Genomic DNA, 25,178 nt, shown 5'->3' with positions numbered 1-25,178 from the left:
CAATACGATCTTTGGAACAGTCAGCCAACAAATGGCATGTGACCTAAGCTTATAATTTACAGACTAAGTTGCCCAATTTAGGTATGTTCTCTATACATTTGCAATTCAAAACACGAGCAACAGAACTTTAAACCACTTAAGCCACAATTAAATTAAATTTTAGTGGGTTTTTTTTTTCCACAAGCTTAAAAACTTTGAATATCTACAACTTCAGTAAGTATCTGGGCACCAGGCAAAAAGATCTGTGATCCAGTTTGTTTAGTGCTGCTCGCAGACCTGTAAGCACTGTGATTACAATTCATTCCAAATACTTAACAAAAAGGCTTGTTCCATCCAGTGTAGGCCCAGATACAAGACAGCCACTGAGAATCTTCACAGAAACAAATGTTTAAGGAGAACATGGAAGGGCTAGTTAAAATGGTTAGAGGAACGGAGAGATGTGTGTACGTGAGTGGATGAAAAGCATCAAACACTGGGCTGGCAGCTGCATCGTCGCATTAGGTGGATGCACTATAATGTCCTACAGGTCCTGCCACTGTATGACCTGTGTGCCTCTGAACGCCACTCGGGATGGTATGGAGGTCAAAGTGGTCATTGTGTTTTTCAAATTAGAGTCCCATTCCACTAGAGCTAGGCTCTATTTTTGCTATCATTTTGGAGTTGTATACAGGATGAACTTCTACAAAATGCAGAGTGTGGATGAGTACGTGCGGTACTGTGTATTTTCCCTTTGATGGAAGAACTGTATAGCGTGTGTGAGTACTAAACATGATACACATCTTGCTTATTTCTGAAGAAGGCAGGTGTGAAATGGGAGGGGTGTAGCATGCAAGCTGGGGAGAATTAAAGTATGAACTGTGCTGGTTATAGCTGGAGCCATAAAGGTTTCTTTCTTGTTTCAGTTATCAATCACTTCTTTTCCTATAAAAGCTGTCTGGAAACTCAAACAGCTATCTCAGCATTTAATAAATTTATTCATGTATTCAAATATGTATTTGGAACCACAGGAGTTAAAAATTACATTAATGAAAGCTGAGGTTGGTATCAACAGTGCCTGCAGTCAAAAACCTAGGATACGTGCATATCCAAAGTTGCATCTGCACAACTTGTCCAAAGCGTATCCCAACCCTGCGGCGGGCAGCCGAGGCGAGCGGCCTGCGACCACGCCATGAGGTGTCTGTCACCTTCTGCTGCAGCCACCTCTGGGTACCCCACTCTCCTCCTCCAGGCTAAGCCCAGAAAGGGCCGGGTGCTCCCGGGCAGTGTGGCGTTGGCGGGCTCAGCCACGCTCCCGTCCTGTCCCGCAGAGCGCATTTCAGAATGGGACCCCACGCCCCTCGGGTGTGTAGGTATCCCCACAGCAGCGGCTGTGCTGGCAGATGCCATAACAAACCTCGGGATGAAAACTGAGCAAGGAGAAGAGAAAATACCCAAATCCCCTCGTGCTTTGTCCCTGCCTTTATTGCTTTCCAGGCATTAGGCACCCGTTTGGTGTCAGCCGATGCAGAGCCGAGACTCCGGCCGCCTCTCCCCAGGCCAGGCTGCCCCAGGCAGGGCTGTCCCGCCGACGCCGGGGTTTGCCATTGGGGTCTCTCACCCTGGAATTGTTCATCCTCAGAAGTTACGGACCGACCAGCCCCTCTCCCGGCTGCCCACCAGGCGGGAGAAGCCCGGGCCCCGCACTGCACCCCCGCGGGCGGGGAGACCATTTTCTGGCTGCGGGAGTGTGTCACAACGGGCCATGCAACGGCAGGGCGGAGGAGGGCGTCACCCGCCGGCGCCGCGGCGGGGCTGCGGCCATGTAGCCCCTGCGGGAGGGGCAGGGCCGGGGCCCGCAGGCCGCAGGGGGGACGCGGGGCGCAGCCCCACACCGCGCCGGTCCCGGCAGGCCGCGCGCTGCCCGCCGCCCCGCGCGCTGCCGGCGGGCGCTGCCCGGGCCCCGGCGCCGGGAGGTGGCGCCGCCCCGCTCCCATGGCAACGGCGCGAGGCCGCGCGGGTGCCGGCGGCGGCGGGGCCGGCCCCATGTCCTCCCTGGCGGCGCCCCCGGCGCCCCCCCGCCCCGCGACCCGATCCCCGACCCGCTCCCCGGCGCTGTCGCCGGCCCCCGGCCCCTCCCGCTGCGGCGGGGAGCGGCACAGGAACGCCTCGGACGCCGGCGCGGGCCTCGGCGCCGCCCAGGTGAGCTTCCCCCGCGGCCGGGAGGCGCCCACTCCCCCCCACCGCCGCCTGCAGCTGCCGCCGCCGCCGGCCCGGTGGCGCTGCCTGGGCCCGGCCGGGCCTGGCTGGGCTGGACTGGGCTTGGCTTGGCCGCTACCTCGGGCTGAGAACAAGCCCCGGTTTGTGCTCCACACAGCGTGGATTTACCCGACCGCGGGTAGATTCATGCTGGTTCAACGTGGCACTTTTACATTTTAAGGTTTAAGCACTTTTAAAACACAGTCAACAACAAAAAGTTAAAAAGTGTGACTTTTCCAGGATGCACAGTTAAGATCAGTGGATCTGAATCACGTCATCAAACTACTCGAAGTTTCAGACTCAGTAAGTAAGCCTGATACCTCGTGATTTCAGTTACACAGGTGGTAATGGGGCTTAGAAAAATGTTTTATACGATTAATTTAGTACCTGCCCTAAATAAACCAGGTGGCACTGGTGGCTGGGGCTGCAGAGCACAAGGCTGAAGTATTTGTTCTGGTATTCGAACGCTTCTTCTAAAGATGGTAGTTGTAATAGGGAATTATATCAATGATGGTTTTGTATTAAAAAAAATATATATAACCCAGTACATCCTCACGCAGGCACTTTTCCAGAAAAAAAGACAAAAGCATGTGCACTTAAAAGCTAGACATGCAAAATGGCTAGTTTATCTGGGAGTTTTAGAGTGCTGAAACCTATAGCTGAGAAACAGAAATACATACGGTTACTGAAAATATGTCGGGAATTTATGTAATTCCCAAGTTAACTGCTAACATTTTTCCGTGGAGGTGATTTTAAAGGAAGGAGAAATACACAAAGTTCAGTGTTGAGAAACAAGTATGACTACCTATCTACGCACGCAGGAGAGCGTGATCTCGTGGACTGGTTTTGGTTTCCACAAGAAGATCTGGCAGACTAAATTCACTAAGCCATCAGTTATTTTTGATCTAAAAACCTAATAATTTATATTCTTAAAACAAGATCTTGATTAAACAAACCACATTTTAAGTTAGTGCCCCACAGACAAGTAGTTCATGTCCTTTTTTTTTTCCCCATCTGACAGAGCTGATAGAATAAACCTAATGACTTGAGGAAAAATGTACTGGATGATATTGCTTACTGCTTGTCTAGAGAGTATAAGGTATATGATAAAATGCCCTTAGGATTCTGGGCTTGTAGATTCCTGAAACAACTTTCTGGCCTGCCTCAAATTGCAGTGCTCTTTCCCAGCGTGGAGGTGCTCAGAAGAGCTGGAATTAATGCTGCATATCACTGACTCACCCTGACATATCCTCACTTCAGTTGTTTTCAACTTTGAATTTGCAGACTGTTTCCTAGTGGTGGCAAAGCTCTACTCTAAGCCACTTAGATCTACATTTTTATACATTTATGGCTTGTGTGACATAGGTTTGGTTTTCTTATTTGTCTTTCACAGAATAAGAGAAAGAGCCCACACATTTGAACAAAAGATGTAAGTTTTAAAAAGCCTGTTCAGTTACAAGAGCGCAGACTCCGTACTTAGAAAGGAGGCTTAATCAAGGAGCTAATCCTGCTGCAAAGCACTTTCAGAACTTCATTGTGTCTTGTGATTTTTTAATCTGGTTTCCACTTTCATTTAAACTTAAAAGGGGATAAACGTAATCATTTAATGTTCTAAGGCAAACTGCAATTAAAACCTGCTTTTCATTCTTTTACTTAAGAAAGATTTGGAAAAAGAGCAGCTGAAAACTCTCAAGAAGGTAGTCAAGTGTTTTGAAAATGGGCTGGTATCCTTTTTGCCACTGTAAAGTTCTGGAGTCATGGTGTTTTATGTATGATAATGCTCTGACTTTTCAGCAAAGCATTTTATGATGTGCTGTGCTTCTACATGGAGAGCAGTGATGGTCCACATACATTCTCATCATTGGCCTTCTGGTGCACACACAGCCAAGGTTGGTATGTTAGCAAGATTCTTGGATGCTAGATTAATTTACTACAAAATTCAGTAGAGGGATCTCACCTGTACAGGGGTTGGGAGTGTTCAAGATGTGATTAGTGTACTTTCAACTCAGAATAGACAAGCATAATAATTGCCACTACTTAAGAAGCAGTAGATAAAATAGCAACGACTTCCAGTGAGGAGGCATTTTAAAAACAAATAATGTCAGACTAATTTATGGGAAACTTTTTTCCTATTTACATTACAAATTGAAAGACTTCCAATAATCAGAAGTACTAGGGAGGGTGTGCATATGGAAAAATGTGATTAATTTTGTACAGTTGCCACAGTGATTTAAGCTATCGCATTACTTCACAATTGAGTTGTGGCTAAGTACTTAACAGGCACTTGCCATGAGTCAATGGATTGGTAGTAACTTCTCAGTCACAGTGATCTGTTCAGTTTTGATCTTGTGCCTCTATCCTAAATGAGATATGTCCAGATTTTCAAAGTTTAGTCACTTGGGACTAGAGTAGGAAAGAATTTAAATACCTCAAGGCTGTCTCAGAATTTAGATAGGTAAATCTGACACTGTGATGTAAAAACTTTTCATCCTATGTTTTTAGATACTCAGTGCTGAACTTACAGTGAGTTCAACTGATAAAGCTAAATCAGATTTGCAAGAGTTGTACTTCTGTAAGATTGCTTCGAAAAACCTAAGTATTGACTCATATGCTTCATTTAGACATCTAACTTTGAAAGCACTTGCCTTGTTTTTTCTTGATTGTATCTTTAAAGTATGATAAATACAGTTTTCAACTTTTTCTGCTGATTCAGAGCAGTACAAACAATCTGATTTCCTTAACTTTAAATTAAAAGCCCCTTAAGGATTTAGCACAAATAATCAAAATTCTTAACCTGTGTGCAGAAAAAATGAATGAGCAAGAAGCTTTCACTGAGCCTTTATGTGAACTTATTAAATTATGTGGGTAAGTACTTCAGCCCTTCTTTTAGAGATTTAAACACTGCTTATTAACATGTTCATACATTTTCTAAGGCAACTGACATATCCATACAGCACCTACCTACAAGGCATCTATATCTGCAAGGCATCTATTATATCATCCTTCCTTTTCATGAACTGTGTTTTCCTTGAGTCCAATTTCTGCTGGCGTGAAGGAGGGACCCATTTTAGCAGTTCAGTATCTGTGGAGCTACCGATTATGTAATTCAAAACTGTATTGTTATTGGCCCCAGCTTGCTTGGAAGCAAGATTCCCCAAGGTACCTGAGTAAGTTGTTCTGGGACTGCTGGCTTCAAACAATTCAGCAGCTAAGTCCTGCTGAGGTACGTTTTGCTGTTTCAAAACGTACCTCAGAAGTATAAGTTTAAAGGCCTGAGGTGACACAAAGACCCTTTAATACCTTGAAGGCAAGCTTTACAAAATGGCAAGCCATATTGCAGAAGAGCAAGAACCCCAACAATTGGAGGATTTGGGATTTATAATTATTTTAAAAACATATTGCATGAGCTTTTGGGCATCTTCATTGTCATACAGTACTTTAAATTATTTGTAGAATAGAATTTAGGTGGTATCCACACTTGTCAGTAGTTATCTCCTCCTCAATAATTTAATAAAGGTACTTGTGGAATGCTTGTAACTACAGTTATTCCTGCATTCAATTATAATTGGAGAGAATAAGGAAGAGAAAAATTACGCCAGACAGAATATGAGTCGCACAGTAAACCACATCTTCAAATAGGTTTTTACACAGCTTCCTCTTAGCTGTTAGGTTTAATAAATGTAGAACTTCTCAGCTGCATCTTTCAGTTCTCTGGGCACCATCAGTTGTACTGCTTTCCTTTGCTGCCACACAGTGGAGAATGAGAAAGTACATTACGAAGTTTCATTTTCTTCAGTGTTTGGCAGAAGCGTGACAAAACTGAGAATGAGTGTATAAAGTCGATGAAATGTAGTTGTGAGTAAGATTTTTCAAGATTTTTCATCTCTTCCAGCAGTTCAGCAATAATTGTGGTTTCTGCAGTGAATATATTTTGGAAGATTGCACCCTTGAGTTTTGCTTTAATTTCTGTACTATGGAAATTCTACCACAATTCACTGCTACTTCATGTGACAGAGAAGCCTGTAACTAGAGGGAGAGGCTGTTATTTAAAATTTCCTTTCAGATGCTAGAAGTCATGTAGTAAAATTTTCCACTCTCTCATAACTGCTGCTGTTTACCTGTCTTCTTCCCAGTTGTTTTTCAACGTCTGATTCTTCTTTCTTCCCCCCATTTATTCCACTATTTGCTCTCTCCTTTCTTTTTCTCTGGCTATGTTTACAGAGGTAAGCCTACCGGAAAGCTGCTTCTACACTATGAGCTGCAGAGACAGTAGCGTAATATTGTAATGTTTACTGTTAGAGAATTTTTAGCACTTACATGTTTATGTCATATCTGAGTACTTTGCAAATGTTATTGAATATTTCTTAATACCTTGTGTTTAAAAATAAACTTGTCATTGGGCTATTTGGGGTCAGTTTATTGGGTTTATTTTTATCCATACCAAGAGGCCTTGCCCAGGGATATGATTCTTTTTTTCCACTTCTGCATATGTCTGTGCATAGCGTAGCTCTGCAATAGCCTGATAGCGCCTAGGTTCCAGTATTTAATCTTCCACATTTAAGTGACATTTGTTTATTCACTATTTCTTGTTGCATTAAATATGAATTATGAAGATATTATCTATGAACATGTTCCACTACTTGCCAAAATGTAATTGCCAGATTATGGAACTGGAACTTCAGTGTAGAATCAACATTGCCAAGAATGTGCTTGTCCTGGGAAAAGTGTCCTTATTTGCAAAAAATGTCAAGGAATAAGAGAAAATCTATTGAGCTTTTCTGGTGACTTGATTAAACTGTTCTTCTGCAGTGTTTTAAGAATAGTTGTAATATTTTTAAATTTCATTTTGCAGGTTACCATTCCAAAAAAAGAAATTATCTGATGAAATAAGCTATTCTGTGGCAGTTTCAAAATCCATTGCACAACTGGGTGAGCGTAAACTGATATACTACAATAAAATTATTATTATGCCATAATAAAATTAACTGTACTATTAGCGCAATTTTAATTTCTTACCTCCTTTGTAAATGTATGTAATTTTTTTCAACTATTCATTCAGTCCTCTGTCTGCAGATTAGCTAGCAGAATTACCTATTTGCCAATGTCAGAAGGTACATGAGATAACTTTATCAGTACAGCTGAAGAACTAAACCTGTCTATAGCCTGTTTCATTTCATTTTGCTCTGAGAAATGGGTGTATTACTATAAACACAAGCCTGGGATAAGAGGAACATGTATCCTTCCTGATTCTTTGAAACCAAATGGAAGAAACAAGTGAGAAACGGTAACTCCTGACTCCCAACTCAAACCTTCAAAACCCAAAAGCCTGAGACCTATCACCTACAAAGGCAAAATACTAGTCAGTTTAGCGCCATGCCTTGCTAGGAGCAGCACTTTCTGACTTCAGCCTCTTGCTGCATCTGAGCCATGAGTTTCTATCTTTCTGAAATCTGTTTTAAGAGACCTGTTGAGGAAAAAGTGTCAGTCATGACTTAATATCACTGGACCTCTTAGTACCAAAATATCTTTTTACAAGCTTGCATGTCACATTTGTGATTTTCAAAGAAAATACTGCAAGCACTGTAGGTCAAAAAGGATTCAGAATAGAGCAGGAGTGGTATATCAGCTCACTTAACGGTAAAGAGGTAGCACAATCAGCCTGTCACAAATGAAAAAAAGATTACCTTTGAAATGCGTGAGAAAAAAATACTTGTAGAAGTCTGTTTTCACAGGTCCAAGTAGATAGCAGGATGGCCTCCTAGTTTCAGATAGTTTCAGATTCTCTTTAGAGTAGCATGTACAAAAAGACACTAAAACCTAAAAGATTGTTTATATTATCCATGTTAGGCACTGGTAGCTCTCAATGGAATTCTCTTTATCTTGTGGGAAAAGGTCTGTTTCTGTGCTCTCTTTATGTCATATCATGTTTGCTAGAAGAAGAGTTTCTGACATTGTAATGATGACAACAACCTAGTGTAGTAGCTTGCTCCTGAATTCCACAACTTCTAGAATAACATCCGTTCTCTTACAAGGGTCTGTAGCCATAAAGCAGAGGAGATCACTTTTTGATTAAAATTACGCTACTCTTCCAAGGCCCCTTTTTCCTCTTCAGTGTGGGAGTCCCTGTCCCTTGAGTGTTTTATAATCAAACTTCGCATGAAATGACAGATTTGTAGGGGGTATTACCAAAGGAAACGTTAAGTACTGTAAATAGAACTGTTAAGATTACTTTCTACAAAAATTAAGAACTTTGTAAATTACATTTTTTTTCTGTTTCTGACAGGTTATTTGATGAGGGTTCCAAGCTCTCAAGTTAGAATACAAATCTGTAAGTGTGTTGTTAGCTTTTATAATACAGAGCTACCGAGAAAACTGCTTTCAGGTAAAGCACAGTATTTTGAAGCGTCACAAGAAATCAAGTGTTTATCATCCCAGCTACTTTGAAATGATGCTTTTAGTTAGCCATGGATTAATTTTTCTTTATAACTATAGTTACCGTATCTCATATATTAAATATATAGCATCGGCAAATGTGCAATTAACATGTTTTTATAGAAATGCATACTCAAAATCTGAAATTAGTTCATCAATTAGCAAGGAATTAATTATTACATTTATGGGATTAGGATTAAATAGTATCCAGAAAATGTGAAGTAGTCACAAGTTCTCTGAACAGAGGAAGAAAGAGTAGTTAGGATCAAAATTATAAGAAGGGAAATGTAATTTTCAACTTTGTATATGTGGCTTGGAGAGAAGCAGCTCTGGTTTCACTTATGTTGCTTGTGAGAGATAGATCTGAGCCCATGTAAATTTGATGGAGTTCGTATTATATGGACACAGTTGAGCATAGGCTTTGAATAAATTTTGTGAGTTGTCTCTGCAGAAAGAGGCTGATGATGGCTGTGTACAAACTCAAGCATGATCCTCTGGTATTATAAATAGGCATGCAAACTGTCATCAGAATCCAGTACTATTTATTCCTTTGACCCTTATGATGGTGCCAGAGGCTGTTATCAGGCAAAGTCAGTCAGGATCCCTTCCTAGAGGGGCACAGGATCACGTGAGACAGCACTAGATTTATAGGCAGCCAAGCTACAGATGAACTTTGTCACAGTGTGGATCCAGAGTGCACGTGAGGGAGCATGCTGGATGTCAGTGTGCTCCCTTGCTGTGTTCCTAGAGCGTGGCACTAGTTTCTGTGCCCTCTTGCTAGTTCTCATTTATTTTAGGAGGCCTAGAGAAGCTGCAGCTGCAACAGCCCTCACAAGATTCTAGAAATATGAAAGTGTATAAATCTGGTTTTGCCTTACAAACAACTCAAATCCTGCAAGCAGCTATGCGTGCATTTAATGGTATATCTGTAAATAGTTCCATCAAGATAAGTGAATGATCAGGGGGCTGGAGCACCTCCCCTGTGAGGACAGGCTGAGAGAATTGGGGTTGTTCAGTCTGGAGAAGAGAAGGCTCCGGGGAGACCTTATAGCACCTTCCAGTACTTAAAGGGGGCTACAGGAAAGATGGGGAGAGACTCTTTATCAGGGAGTGTAGGGATAGGATGAGGTGTAATGGTTTTAAACTGAAAGGGGGAAGATTTAGATTAGATATAAGGAAGAAATTCCTTCCTGTGAGGGTGGTGAGACACTGGAACAGGTTGCCCAGAGAAGTTGTGGCTGCCCCCTCCCTGAAAGTGTTCAAGGCCAGGTTGGACGGAGCTTTGAGCAACCTGGTCTAGTGGAAGGTGTCCCTGCCCATGGCAGGGGGGTTGGAACGAGATGATCTTTAAGGTCCCTAGTAAAAATAAGGGGAAAAATAGAAAAAAGTCAATGTTAAATATTGAGGGATTTTATTCTTCTCCTCCAGATTTAGTAAATAAGATATGTTATCTCAAAAATGAAGCATGTATTTCAGTCTGATTTTTTAAAGTCAAATTCTTCATCTCTAAGCATATATGTAAACCTTGCCAAAGTTTGATCCTGCAGAGTTCTATTACCTATAAAGTAATACTTAGAGCCTATCAGAGTTTATGCTTAGTTAAGACTCGTTTCACCATGTGCGTTATCTGCATTCATCAGTCCTACATTTCATGTCATTTAATATATATATATTTTATAAGCTATTTAAGATAAATTTTACTTTCATGAGTTAGCATATATAAATTTCTTTTCTTAATGCTTCCCCTTCCCATATAGTTCAGTGATGAAATACGGATTTGCGTATGCATGGACAAAAGTAAAAACAGGGACACATTAGAAAGGCAATCTTATAAATCAGGGGTTAGATTCACATATTTTAAGTAATGCGATAATAAAAGGTATCAATTCTCTAGTGAATAGGCTACAGAAGAGAACTAGGTCCTGCACCAACAACTTACTGCATGACCTGAAGAAGGTTTTTCACCCCTCTATAACCATGCTCGTTATTTCATTCTGTAAATTCTACGAAGCAATTAATTTGTTTATATAGCATGTGTAAGTCTGTTGGATACGCTCTAAGCACTATTAATACTCAGATACAAGAAAAGCAGCTCTTGTTGGTTATTAATTTTTTTTTTTCAATTGAATTTTGGGCCAAGGAAATATGATACTCGGTTCTCAATCCTTTCTTGAGAAGGGATGAATATTTTATAAAGTAACCAAAATTCTGAATATTTACTGCATTATAACTTCAGCTATTGTATGTGCAGGTTACCAGCCAACAAGTGCAAACTATAAAATTCAGATGGCTGAGTTAGGAGGATTAGCAGAAACTCTGGTTTTGTCACTAGCATTAGTTGAAAATCAACTTACTGAGAAGTTGTGGGTACTTAAAGCTCTCCAGCATCTCTCCAGCTCCGGTTAGTACAAACTGTTCTTTCAGCAATCTCATTACTTCTGGTCTTAGATCATTTGTTTTCTGAACATGCCTAAACCAATTACTGACCTACAGGGAATTAATTATTCAGATTTTAATAATTTCAGGAGTAAATTGCAGACTTATGATGAAGGCCCAAGCAGCCAGCAGACTCTGTTTGTATCTAAATGATGTTGATCCCTCCGGACAGCTGGTGTTCCGCTCCTCAGAAATCCTATGGAACCTGTTAGAAAACACCTCAAAAGAAGAAGTTGTTAATCAGCTCAGTAGCTTGGAATGTGTATAGTAAGTATAGGGAAGCATTTTGTGGATTAATATTGTAATTTTGGAGACGTCTAAAGCATTGCTATTGTGTAGCATTTTGTTTGAAATTAATCGAGAGAAAATACAAAAGGGGAATGGAGGTCTCTCATTAAGTCCTCATTAAGTTTTCAGTATTAACATATCTGATTCTCCAAAATGGAAGTACTACTGGATCAGACCTCATAGCCAAGTAGCCCATGATTTAGACCCCTCAGGCATCTATTTCTGTTTCAGCAAGTTATAGGTAGCACTGTGGCCTGTGAGATGCCAGAAGATGGTGTATGATGCAAGAGGTGCCTGGCAGATAGCTTACAAACTCGGTGGCCAGGGTCCAGTTAAAAGCACATCCAGTCATCTTCAGAACTATTTCATTGTCAAGCCTCTCTTTATTTCATGAACACAGCAATCCACCAGCAGTTGTTTCTGTTACAGGGCAAGAGGGAGATCAGGGTGCTCTGCTGCACAGTGCAGGAGGTATAGCCCTATCTGTTGCTCTGTATGATGAAAAAGTTAATTGCACCATTTTCAGGCTCACGTATTAGGCTCAGTAGGCCAATATTACTGCACTGTTGAAGTGCTTATGTTATAAAATTGGTAGGAAATTCTATCCTATGATATACAAGGCTTAGTTGTAGATCCTGTGCTGGAGTAAATAACAAGTTCTCCCTTAGTGAGTTACACTGTTTTAACTATTTAAGATTAGACCATTTCTTCTCAGTAATCATTCAACAGCATCCATTTCCATGCTTGAGTAAATATTATGTCTTTCTATTAATCATTTATAACACATACAGTGGAAGGTGCAATTGGTAATACATGCACCTTGCATGTATGCTTAAATTGGATGTCTAGTGGTATACATAAGAATCCATTTCAAAATAAAGTTTTAAGTTACTTCTCTTGCAGTTAAACCCTAAGGCTTTGAAAAGTGTGATGCTGAATGAGGATTCATATACCTAGAGCTGTCTAAAACTAGAATATGAAAAGAAAAGGTAAAATGCATTTCACTTTCTTTTAAGCGCTTTGAAAGAAGTATTTGTAGACCTTCTCATGCATGGTTTCCGGCATTATGATCGTCAGCTACGGAATGACCTCTTGGTGATTGCCATGTTACTGGCTCAAAACCCTGCAGCACCTATGATTGTAAGTATTTATAGTTATATTCCAGAGACTAATAACTTCTCCTTTGATATTATATACTCGGTATTTTTCCCCATTGGGGTTCTAGTATTTGTTCTGCTCTGTCTCCAGTGCTTTTCTCTTTCTTAGATTTGCTGAGCAAGAAACCGTTTTTCTTTCTGCAATTCCCTTTACCTCAAAGAGACTTCAGATCTGTAGGTCATTAGCCTGGAGTACTAGCATCAACCTAATTTAATACTTAGAAATTTACACTAACTATTCATGTGCAAAAGTTAATGTTAACTCCTGTATTCTTGTACAGATTCTCAGATGTGCCATTCTGTTACAATGAGTTTTGCATGAAACCTCATTTGTTGTTTGAAGATGTAGTAGTACAGGCTGTATTCAGAGGGCCCAAATTCAACCGAAGTATCTGTGCCTCATAACTGGGAACAAGAAGGTCCTCCAAAAATCAGCTCAGAAGCTCTAAATAAGATGCTGAGAAAATAATTACTTAGATCCAGTTAATAAGAGGCACATAAATTCTTTCTAAGACTAGGTGACATAAATGTAGTCCAAAATGCAATCATGACTTGCCTAAAAAGTAGATGACTCATTCTTCTATAATACTCCAGAATTTTTATGAGAAAACTGCAGAGAAGTTAATGTTTCATAAATATTCTTTTACTCTCCTGTTTTACAGTTGAGATTTAGAACTTTACATGAAGTTGTGACATACATACTGAATAATTAAGCAATTCCTGTAGATCTATTGGCTGTTCAGGAATGGATTACGTTCAGGGAATTCATTGCTCAACTTGAGTAGAAGTTTCCCAATTGACTGTATTACTTAAATAGATTTTATAGTCTGTAATAAAGATTATAATCAAGCTTTCCATTTTATCACTAACCATTATGAAATGTCTGTTATACTATTGCAGCAACATATTTGATGTCTAAAACATTCAAATTGTTTATCTGGCTGTAGAAACAGGGCAGTTTTTTCCAACAAGATAAATAACCAGGACACATTATTCTAATTCCTTATACTACAAGAAAGAAAAATTGTTTCAGTGCAAGGAAAAAATGAAAATGTTTTCATTTAGATTCTGTATTCTCAGCCTCCCTAGAGATTTTAACTTACTTTGCTTGTGGAGGTAAGTTACAAGGTATAAATATCAGGTAGACAAAAACATTAACATTACTATTGAATTCTGCCTTGTAGGTAATACCAGAGAAATTATCATCAGAGTGTTTGGGGTTTTGTTCTTAATATGCTATCCAAGCAACTTCAGAAAACTCTTGTATTTCACAAGACTGTAATTTAGAAATCAGCACAGGAATCTGAGCCTTTGAAAAGGAAAATCATTCTCTCACCACAAGTAAAGTGGAAATTATATGGAAAGTAAAGCTTATAATGATATTCATTATGATTATCTCTGAGAACAAAACTGTCTGTTTGGTAATTGCTTACTAGTTTCCATCAGAATTTAGTACTACGTTAATCAGCAAGGAGAAACCATTAGTAAGTTTTAATGTTGTTTTTTATTTAACCACTTTGCAATGGCTTTGTAAAGAGAGTATAGCTACCATAGAGACAAAAGCTAATAGGCAATATAGTTGTGTACTAAAATATTTTCTTTAAAATTACTTTTGCAATATTTTCCTGATTGTTAAAATCATTTGGGTGTATGCTAACTTGCAGAGATGGGCTGAAGAAATCTGAGCCCAGTTTTATGGGGATGCATCTAAGAAGCTGCTGCAAAACTCAATAGAACCACTTAATTCTGTGGGGATGTGTGTGTAGTGTTCTGTGAGCTCTGCTCCTGGTGGGAGCTGGTGGAAAGCTCTGTGGTGGCTTTGCCAGAGTACTGAGGCCAAGCTGATGTATTTTGTTGCTCAAATAGACCAATGTCCTGGTAACCATGGCTTCTAATTCACCTCAGAAGCAAAGCTCTTTTGCCTCTAGTGTGCTGCATAGACACCTCCTGGCCTTGGTTCTATCTGTAGTTATATTAGACATAATTGTTCTTCTGTTAGCTCTCTAGGAGCTGTGAATGACAAGATTTTATTTTCTGAATTTTTAGTATGTAATATTTGTAAATGCCTGTTGCTCATACATGCAGTTTTCATGTGCTTACTTGTAAATGCGCTGAAATGGAATATTAGTGTATTAGTACGCACAACTGAAGGCACAAAATTGTATGTACTGATGACCCTGATGTATAAACTTACATGTGCACAAATGCATTTTAAAAAACGCAACTTTAACTGTACTGAGAATATGGTTTTCTTGTGTGGTAGATTATAGTAGTGAATACATGTGTTTGGGACTTCCCCATACAAGTTCAGACTTGTACTGAATTGAGACATGGGTTTAACTAATTGTACCCTTAGGACTGTAGTTAGTTAGTATTGTACAATGTCCAAATGGTTAATCTCTTTGATAAAATTCTGTTTATTCTGCTATAGGATACATTAAGCTCTGTGTTCTGAAGAAAAAAGCAAAACTAAAATTAAATCATAAGTCTTAATTTCACTGCAATTTAATTTAATTAACGTATGTTTTTTGAATGCCTGTTAGGAAAGTGGATTTACAAAGCTGTTAATAGTACTTGCAACATTTACTGAAGGTAAGAGATTTCATACTGCATAATTACACTATTTTTACTTTTAATGATGATTTTTCTGTAACTTATCTACAATTTCCTTCATAGTTAAAATTCCCAATCCCTTGGTAAAAGGTCTTAAACTTACCTACTCTTATGAGGACTTTGAGCTGAAGAAGTTACTATTTAATGTAATAGGATTCTTATCTAAAGACCCACGTGCTGTACAGGTAAGTTTTAACAGACCAGAAGATACAATAAGAAAAAAAAAAAAAAAGGCCAAAAGAATCACAGGAATGTTATTTAGCTGTCCATCTGGCATAGTCTAGTAGACTGAAATCAGCTGTTCTCCAAATCAAGAATTCATACATAGCTTCTGACCAAGTCCTGCTGTTTGAAAGCAGCATACAGTTTGTATGTTAGAAAAGTTACAAACCTAGCCCATGCTAGGGAAATTAGCTGTCAAGTGGCTACAAAGCATTAGTGAAATACATGTGAAGAACATAATAAAGTTTAACAAACCACAGTCTGTGGGAATGCTACAGAATATAAACAGAGTTTGTCTGTACTTGTAGCGTTCATGACATATTTTCTCAATAAAAAATAATTTTCTTAGTGTAGGACAGATAAAGTTGACTCATTGCTTTCAATTTTTCTTATTTACATGTGAAATCTGTAAGCTGTCTCTCTTTTGTCTTGATTCTGCAGCTTCTCAGTGAAAATGATGTGATGCCAGCTTTGCTTTATTATGTAAAACCAAATCAAAAGCCTGGATTTCATGACTGGTCTACTGCCCAATATGAAGAATTACAGCTTCATGCAATTGCTATTTTAGCTTCAGTGGCTCCCTTGTTAGTAGATAAATATTTGTCCTGCCAAGCGAATACTCTTCTCCTTGTGTTTCTAGAATGGTGTATAGGCCAAGGTGAGTAGATGCTCATGGCTTTCATGCACAGTAACCTCAAAACACAACTCAGCTGGACTTAACTTTCTTTGACAAGAAGGAAAGATGTAAAACTTGTGAAGTTAGAATGATTCTTTTTCAGTAGGTCACTTAGAAAACGAATCTTTCTAAAAAAATGACCGTAATATTTTTTTTTTCTACAGAAGGATAAGCTGGTACCCCATCTCTTGTGTACCGCTATACTGATATTCCTTCAGTTATGTGGGTGGCCACACATCTCTACTGCCCATGTTTTAAGCTCGTCAGATACACTTATTGTGGCAACAAGTCCAACCAGTCATTCCTGCCAAGAGGCAGGGTGCAATAAGTCAAACTTAGAACTGTACACAGTAAGACAGCTTCCAGAATAAAGCTGGCTTGTGGCCATCAGCCAAGAGTATGAGCTAAGCAAAAAGATAACTAACTGCACCCACTTTCATTGACTGGTTTTCTGGGGATAGATAGTTTTCATCATAAAATTGGTAAGTTTTTCCAGGAATAATTTCTTATCTGGGTCTAATGGAGATCAGAAGGTTGACCTATAGAGAAGGGCTCATTACTAGATGGCTTTAAACAAGAAGCCTGTCTAACATTAAGGGATTTTTTTTATTTGTTCTTAGCTTACACTAATAAGCCTTTTTTTTTTTCTTAGCACATTATTATTCTGAACGTACGCTGTCTGTCAAAAAAAATATTCATTGTGGTTGCTCCACAGATCCTTTCTTTGGTCAAGGTAACAGTTTCCATGGAAGAGGTGGTCGTGGCAACAAACTTGCACAAATGCGCTACAGCCTGAGAGTGCTGAGATCTGTTGTGTCCCTTCATGATGATGCTGTGAACCTTAATTTGTGTGACCAGGGAGCAATTAGCCAGCTGCTGGGTAAAGCACAGTTTGTACTGCTGTACTTAAATTAGTACATTTCTGTTGACAGTAAGAGTGTTTGTGCTTTTTTGTGCCCTGTGATTTTAGTGTGTTACTCCTTTGACTGCCAAAAAACTAAAAAACTTCACAATCCAAGATGTAATTGATCTTATTCTGAATTTTGTTACACTTTAACACACAGAATTGAACTAATTAAGCAAAACAGACACCTGTAGAAGCATAGGTGTTGAATTTCAAAGTGAAAGATGGCCCTTCTCCCTTTATTATACTGTATTTTTTACATCTTATTTTCATTGTGGTAGCCCCTAGGAACTCCACCCATGAGTCTTGTTCTATCTAAGTCTATTATGGTCCCACTTTCCACAACTCCTCTTTAGAAGAAAATTAATAACAATGGTACTTTTATATGAATAACATCATGAAGAATAAAAGCAGAATAAAACTGCTTAACCACTGCTCCTGCAATTTTAGAGCATTTTATTGTTCAGAAACACATGCCCACTGTTACATTTGGTTTTAAGTTCCAATACCCACTGGTTTAAGTTATTTCCTTACAATAATAAAAAGTATCCAGTACTGTGAAAGACTCACGTTGGAAGAAACAAAATAGGTAAGATCCTTTAGAATTCAAAGAGTATGTTCTAATAGAAAGCCTAGAAATAAAAGGTTTTAGATCCTCAGTTGAAAGTTGAACTCCAGTGAAAACTCTGTGGGAATTTACAGTGAAAGCCAAATTAACACTATGCCTTACATATCAGATTCAAGTAACTTTTCTATGGGGGAGTTCTGTGTTTGAATGTCCTCTTTCACAGTGATTCCAAGGCTGATTTTCTCAACAGTAGTGGTATTTTATATCTCTCTCACGTTTCCACTGTCAGTTTGTGAAGCTGTACAGTAGAGAAATCAGTAAGTTCATTGCCTTTTTCTAAGAGTTTCTTAATTCAGATCAGTAGATAGTTCCCTGAATTTATTGCACTGGCACAATACAAGGGGCAGCACAGAGACTAAACAAGGAAGAAGTCAATGCAAGCTGCTATCATTAACTCTGTCAGCAAGAGTAAAGTCCATGAAACTACAGCATCAGAGTGCTGCATTTCCATAAACTTATAAAACACAGGAGCTAAAACTGAACAGCATAAGTAGATTCCTTTAAAAATCGCTTGATGTAAATTTGATTTTTTTAAAATGAGCACCTCTTACAGAATTCTGACTTGTGTATAGGATATTTACATATATAAAATATATTTATTTATAGACATCCTAAAGTATGCAGCAAACAAATCTAAAGAGAAAGAAGATGCCATTCTACTGGAAATCCAAGCTAATATATTATTTCTTTTGTCTGTTCTCTGTGAAAATGATCTCCACAGAAAGGTATGTATCCTTCTACCTCATGCTGTGCAGAAAATGTCAAGCCATGGTATGTTTTCATTTAAAGAATACTCCTTTTTCTTTGCATTCAAAAGCAGATGTCAGCTGTAGTTCATCACTAAAAAGTCAGGTCTGATAAGTGGTTTCTGTGACAGTGACAGTTAAAATGCAAAATCACTCATTTCCACTAGGAAGTGTTTCACCTATTTAATTGCTAATTTACAAAAGTGTGTTAACAAGTGAGATTAGCAGTTTGGAAAAACTGAAAATCTCTTTTGTATGTATGTATATCATAAGGAATATATCCTGCTCTTAAGAAGTGGGCCAAATTTATTGCAATCTAAATAATAAATTTTTTCAATTTCCTTTGTGTTTTCTTATATGTAGCTATTTCGTAAGTATTTAAGAAACATACTGCTTTAATTAACATTTCAACAGGAACTCTTCAGCTATGAAGGAGTGGATATACTTATCCCATTCATTCAGATGGATCCAAAGAAGTTATATAGTGGATTAGGCCACAACTGTCTCCTCTTCTGTGCACTCGATTGCTTGTGGTTAGTAAAGTATTATCGCAGCAGTAACTTTTAAAACTTTCAAGTCTTGTATTTTTAAGGTCTACAATACTATGGCCTTTCCCTGCACATACAGGCCTTTCTTCTATTTAAAATGTATAAAAATCTTTCATACAATTTGACTAATTAAAAATTATACAAAATAAACAGAATATTGTGCATGTATTCTCATGTAAATAAGGGTTCAGTATGAAAACCTAACTCCTTACATGTCAGTCTAACTCCCCACACAGAGTGACCTTCTGACATGCAGAGTTACCTAAGACTTTCTAAGAGAGGGGTATGGTTAGAGTCTGTAAATAACTTCAGAGAAGTAAACAGAAGGCAAAAATAGACAAATATTAGCTAAAAACTGTGTAAGCATAAGAATTGTTTGTAAACTGGCTATATTGGGCTAGAAATACTTTAAAGATTCTATCAGAGAATGCCAATACATAGGAGGATAACCAAAAGTGAATTTGTTTTAAGGCAGGGGTTGATAAATACATTGAAAGCCAAATGATATGTTTGTCTGGGATAAAAGACTGATGCAGGTGATCCTGTCAGTTTCTGTGTTAATGGCTGTAAGTGAGGAAATAAGGAAGCAATAGCAACATGAATGCTGGTTTTATAATCATTTTAAGCTGGGAGAAGCAAACACTGTTGCCAATAAATCAGTCTTTCTTGTGTCACCCTCTTGATTCTGCTGGCAGAAATATTCATGCAGCCCTGCAATAAGGGACATCATGTAGCTGAATTTTAGCCTTTTTTACTGAGTTAGTTTTAGTTCAAATCCATATTCTAACCCAATCCGTTGTGAAGCCATCAGATTTCTTGGGCTGCTACAAAGAAGGTGTGCCACCTGCAAGAGAAGAAGGAGCAGTCAAGTAAGGTATATTTAGTTATACACTGTAAATGAAAAGGCATGTGAAACATGATTTTTCTACTCCCTGAAGGTAAGAAGCGTATTGCATACCAAATATATTTATGCAATTCAGTGAAATAAATTGGATGCTTGTAGAATGTTCTAAAGCATAAAAATGTTTCTACACAGTGAAATTATTTCTGTTTAAGGTCCTGTGTTGTTGGATGTTACATTGCAGAGGATTATTTTCTTGAAAAGCAGGGCATTTTTCTCCTCCTGGATTTGTTGGCAGTAGGTATTTTTATTATTGTTGTTATAGAATGAAAGAGTAGTAAAACAACATGGAAAATTGCATTACTTTTATTACAGTATCTCCTAAGACTATTATACAACTAACAAAGAGACCAGTGTACATAATTCCCCAAGATAGGAGGGTAATCACAAACCAGGATATCTGCTGAGAAATGACTGGATGAATTTTCCATGTATCTTTTTTAAAAATAAGTATTTGACAGAGTTTTAAGTTTACCAAAAATATACTCTTTTTAAAAAGAAAACTCAAACTACGCTCTTGTTCTGGATGATATCTCTGTTCTTACTTCGTATTGAAGCTAGTAAGAGCAGAGTTAGTATACCCTTTGAGGCTTTGAAAGTTTGGATGTTTAAAGTTACTTTGTACATGTATTTTGTATGTATAGCTACTTCTGTGGGTCTTGGACATAGAGCTGGCACAGGCATTTCACCCCTCACAAAATAAGCATGCACCTTCCATGTTTCATTCCCTCCTCATTCTCACCAGTTGTACTGCCAGCCTCTGATGCCCTTGCAGTTGCTGCTAAAAGATCTGACCACAAAATAGAACAGGTGCTGTGTGGTACCGCTCAGCCACTGCCTTCAGAGTCTGTTTCTTACAAAATTAAATCTTGGTAGTAGTATATTCTCCAGCGTATGAGCCCAGAGGCATGTGTACAAAACCTGTTATGTAATCCTACGCAGAGGTATGTGCATCTTGCATGATCCTACACTCATTCCTGTCATATTCCTTGATTTATGGAACTTTACGTGGCAGGATTCCAGCAACTTGAAAGATTTACAAGTTTATACACCAGTTTTGTGCAAATAGTTGTGATGAAAAGCTTGCAGTTACTTGATTACTCTTGACTGCAGTTACACGATTTCTCTCTTTTTTTTTTTTGAAGGTAGACATTACTGTCTTTTGAACAGTTTAAAACATTTTTTCCTTTTCCTTTCACCAAGTTAAAGCAAAAGAACCTGTACAGTATAATTCTTGGAATCTTGGTTGAATTTTGTGACAACCCTAAAACCACCTCCCACATCAGTACCTGGCGAGGGGAGAAAGATCAAACAGCAGCTAACCTTCTAATACAGTTATGGAGACAGGAGGAGTTGGAGCTGGGAGTCAAACGTGATCGATATGGAAGGATTGTTGGTAAGTTTTATGGTGCATGTGAAACTGTGAGCAGTTCCACTGAATAAAGTAAAACAAAAACAGTATTTTATTTTGCAGTCTGAATCCTGATGAAAGTAAATTAAAATATTTATAGATTTATGCAGTAATTCTTACCAAACCCAAAATACCTTCTATTTCGTTAGAGTCTGGCCACTAGATGGCATTTTCTACATCAGCTGGGAATGAACCAGGTAATGAACAGAACCATGACTAGTATCCTGAACAGTTTTTCTAATACTGGACAGTTAAACTACTTAATTTCTTCCACAAAAGGCATTGTGTTTTGTTATATGTTGTGAAAAGAAGTAAGAAGAGTGCTATGGTCTCACAAATCTTTAGTCATTCTGATTAATATTTCCTGACCCAAATTATGTTCAAATTCCTGGCCAAACTATCAAAATTATTTACATAGTGTCCACAAAGAAGATGAAACTGTCTTCCTTTGGAGGAGGCATCATAGAATGTGTCCATAGCTGCCTGCTAAAGATCCTCATACCTCAGTACATAGAATTTCCTCTAAGTTTAATAGCTTTGGGAACATACTACCTCCTCATTCTTCTACTCTGGTTCTGTGTTTTGAAATTATTAGACATGAAGAGACCTATTGCTAGCAGCCTCCAGAAACAACAAGAGGTCGTCCCCATGCCTGCCAACTGTCCCAGCTTTGCCATCATGGAAATTTCAGAAAACATACGGGCAAAAATTTATTCATTGTTGTGCAAGCTAGGTAAGACGAGTGAATTGCCTTGTCAGTGTCATATTTGTCATTAAACTGAACTTGTTCACTGGCAATCAATAAACTCACTATTAAAAAAAAAAGGTCAAAAGAAAATTTTAGATGCATCATGAACACTCTGTTATTAATAGATTCTTGCTCATCCTGTTCTTAAAAGTCCTTATTGATGGGGATTTCAGAACTTCCCCAGTATGTTGCTGTTCCTACCACTACGAAGAGTTTTCCTAGAATTAAACCTAAGATTTGCTTGAAATTTTCTGTAATTTGTTTTCCCACAAGCTCTTTCACATATTTTAACACTTTTATTTCCCTAGATTAAGAAATACTGCTTTCTGCAGATGTTACTCACTGATCTCATTTTCTAGCATAACCTGTAATTGTTCTTACTGTTTTCTATTGAGTCTTTCCAATTGGTTCACATTCTTCTTGATCTGTTGTGTCCCAAAACTGAACACAGTACTCCAGCAGAAGCCTCACAGCCAAATAGAGTTACATTATTCTACTCATCTTGTAAATAAACATTCTGACATTAATATAACAATTGCTGTATTCATAGTGGCATGATATTTGTTGCTCATTTGACTTAGGATCTTGTACAGTCATCTGGATTTGTACAGATGACTATTCCTACATTTAGAATTTTTTATTTATGCTTACTGAATTAAATTCTGTGGGTTTAGATAATTTTTCAGATTGGCAAGATTAATTTGCATTCTAATCTTTTCCTTCAAAATGCTTCAGTCCTTCCTAATTCTATATTGTTTGCACACTGAATATGAATACTCATTACACCCTTGTCTAAAAACTTAAACCGAAGTCAAAATAAACTCTTAAATGATAAACTCTTCCACATCCATAAGATTTCTTATCTGGCTGTAGACAAAAGCTAGGTGTTAGTTTTTACTAATTCATGCTGGATATAAATGTTTTCACTGTTGCCATTTAGCTGCATAAACATTATTTGTTTAATTATTTGTTTCGGTCTTTTTTCAGGAACCGAACTGAACCCATATTCTCTGGCTTGTCCTTTTCCCCTTTTAAAAATAGGCATTATGTTTGTTTTTTCACATCCATCTTCCACAGGTTCAAAGATGATCAGTAATTGTTCTGAGATTGCTTCAACCAGTTCCCTGGGTAACCTAGAGAACCAACCAGTTTGAAAACATCTTTAAGTTTCTCTAATAAACTATAGCTAGTTCTTCCTCTGTTGTAACCCAGGTTCTCACAAGTTTTTATTAGTGTTAATTATGTTAAATGTTGGATCACAGCTAAATTTTTTATTAAAACAAAAAGGCATGAGATTTTGATCCAGCTTTCTCCTGTATTCACACATACCTCATGTTAGTTATATACATTGTAGTCTCTCCTGGGAAGTACTGAAATGACATGAAAGGGATAATAAAAAAAGGAAAGATTTTTATAACCTTTTCTCAGCGTCTTCCTCTTACTGTAGTTATGCTCCATAACAGCCTGTAATATGGTGATCTAGAAAACCAGTGTTAATTGGTCTTTATTTATGGTATTTCTTAACTTCAAAACATGATGTAATTATACTCTTAATAGACAGATGCTACATTCCCAGTTACCACAGAGATGGTATGGTGAAGTCTAGAATGAGATTTGATAAACTATATAGAGATTTAAAAAAAAAAAAAATCAAGTATAATTAACATTCAGCATGCAAAAAATGAGGCATAGTCTCAGCAACCATACTTCTCTACCTTCTTCTTTTAGACGTATTGTAAACATATTTTTTAAAAGATGGAGTCATGATGCTCAAGGCATTATGCTCAAGGCTCGAGTCTATGAGATGGAGGACACCCTCATTACACAGCTTTGAAACAAAGTGCCGGACACCTTGTAATATGATTCTCCTGTTGGCTACTTCACATCTAAAACAAACTCCATTTGTGCTGAATTTCTTCTTTAGAGACTGTGACCTGTGGACTCAACTGTTTGTCTGCTTTAACAGAAGATCAAACCCTTACCACAAAAGCACAGCAAATGCAGTACTATCCTGGCTCTCCAAGTGATTGGAAGGTCACTGGAGCCACTCATAAGTAAAGAGTTAGTATAGAGTGAATTTATTATGGAGAAAACATTTTTTTATCACCAAAAGCCTGCTCAGGATTAGAAGAGTGACTGACTAGTGTATGTGTGATGAAGATTTTGCATGTGATTATATGACAAATAAGATGGTGTCTTTTTTTTAAATGTTATGTTTTAAGATAAATTCATGCTGCTAATACTGACATGGTTAATATTCTTTTAGGTTTTGAAAATTTACCTGGCTTGTCTGCTAAGGATTTTGTCACACTTGCTATCATAGAGCATTACATTGACTTTAAAGTGAGTATTGTGGAAGAAGATATTATTGCTGTACCTGCATTTGCAAAATAGCAAGTATATCTCAGGATACAATAAACAAATAAGCCTTCAAAAGTCACCTGTAGTTTCAGAGAGGGTGTAAGCCAGTATTTACCATCAAAAGAAACAATACCACCTCCATCATTGCAGCACTCCCCAGACTCTTCCTTTGTACTGCTACAAATGTTTGTGACTGCATAGAAAATAAGGCTAGAAACCAATGCTAGTTAAAAATAACTCAGAAAAAAAATAGTTTTAACTGTTTGCCAGCTCAAGAAACAGGAATGTGCCAGGATAGGAGTGAGAAATTGGGAAAGGGCTGGAGAGTAGGACTGTCTCTTTGTGCAGTAAGATCAGTTACGGGGGCAGTTTCCTATTAAAAATGACATTAAATACACATTCTGATAAAGGTTTTTCTGTGCTTTCCCATCTTTGTCCCCAAATGCAGTATCCATCCATACTGTCAAAAGTTAAGAATGATGTGCCTATAGGAAACAAGAACAGGATAACAAGATTTGTGGGAGCGATCCTGCTCAAAAGATGCTTCGTTTATGTCAATTTTCTGCTTAGGAACAAAATCTGTGAGAGTTTGAAATGTTCAGGAACTAGCAAGACTCAATCTTTAGTTGATAATTCCAGCTTTCGTTTATGTCTCATGTTGCAGTTTGCTCTGATACTGTGTGCAATTTGAGATTTTAAGCAGCAGCCAGTAGAACACAACACTTCACTCTTGTAATTTGGTATCTTGTAGCTGTCTGTATTTCTTCTGAATTTCTGTAGTTATCAGCATTCCTTTTACTCCTCTGTGGAGTCAAGCTTGGGCTTGGGAAGGCTTAGGGAGGATTACCATGAATGACTTTGGCATAGCATTA

General features: G+C 38.2%; 1 protein-coding gene across 1 annotated transcript in view; it reads left to right on the top strand.

Moving 5' to 3' along the window:
• The first annotated feature begins 1,971 nt into the window (after positions 1 to 1,971).
• Positions 1,972 to 25,178, top strand: part of CFAP69 (cilia and flagella associated protein 69) — a 30,183-nt gene continuing 6,976 nt past the window's right edge. The window contains exons 1-19 of the mRNA XM_074875605.1: positions 1,972 to 2,178; positions 2,476 to 2,538; positions 3,894 to 3,959; positions 4,991 to 5,100; positions 7,088 to 7,164; positions 8,519 to 8,617; positions 10,919 to 11,068; positions 11,193 to 11,370; positions 12,408 to 12,531; positions 15,092 to 15,140; positions 15,225 to 15,346; positions 15,825 to 16,041; positions 16,775 to 16,939; positions 18,198 to 18,316; positions 18,752 to 18,870; positions 19,942 to 20,023; positions 20,990 to 21,182; positions 21,793 to 21,930; positions 24,212 to 24,288. Coding sequence (XP_074731706.1) covers positions 1,972 to 2,178; positions 2,476 to 2,538; positions 3,894 to 3,959; positions 4,991 to 5,100; positions 7,088 to 7,164; positions 8,519 to 8,617; positions 10,919 to 11,068; positions 11,193 to 11,370; positions 12,408 to 12,531; positions 15,092 to 15,140; positions 15,225 to 15,346; positions 15,825 to 16,041; positions 16,775 to 16,939; positions 18,198 to 18,316; positions 18,752 to 18,870; positions 19,942 to 20,023; positions 20,990 to 21,182; positions 21,793 to 21,930; positions 24,212 to 24,288 — 2,355 coding nt within the window. The remainder of the gene's footprint in view (positions 2,179 to 2,475; positions 2,539 to 3,893; positions 3,960 to 4,990; positions 5,101 to 7,087; positions 7,165 to 8,518; positions 8,618 to 10,918; positions 11,069 to 11,192; positions 11,371 to 12,407; positions 12,532 to 15,091; positions 15,141 to 15,224; positions 15,347 to 15,824; positions 16,042 to 16,774; positions 16,940 to 18,197; positions 18,317 to 18,751; positions 18,871 to 19,941; positions 20,024 to 20,989; positions 21,183 to 21,792; positions 21,931 to 24,211; positions 24,289 to 25,178) is intronic.

The sequence above is a fragment of the Strix uralensis genome, chromosome 1 (assembly GCF_047716275.1).
Source record: "Strix uralensis isolate ZFMK-TIS-50842 chromosome 1, bStrUra1, whole genome shotgun sequence".
NCBI lineage: Eukaryota > Metazoa > Chordata > Aves > Strigiformes > Strigidae > Strix > Strix uralensis.
This window is presented reverse-complemented; position numbering and strand designations above follow the sequence as displayed.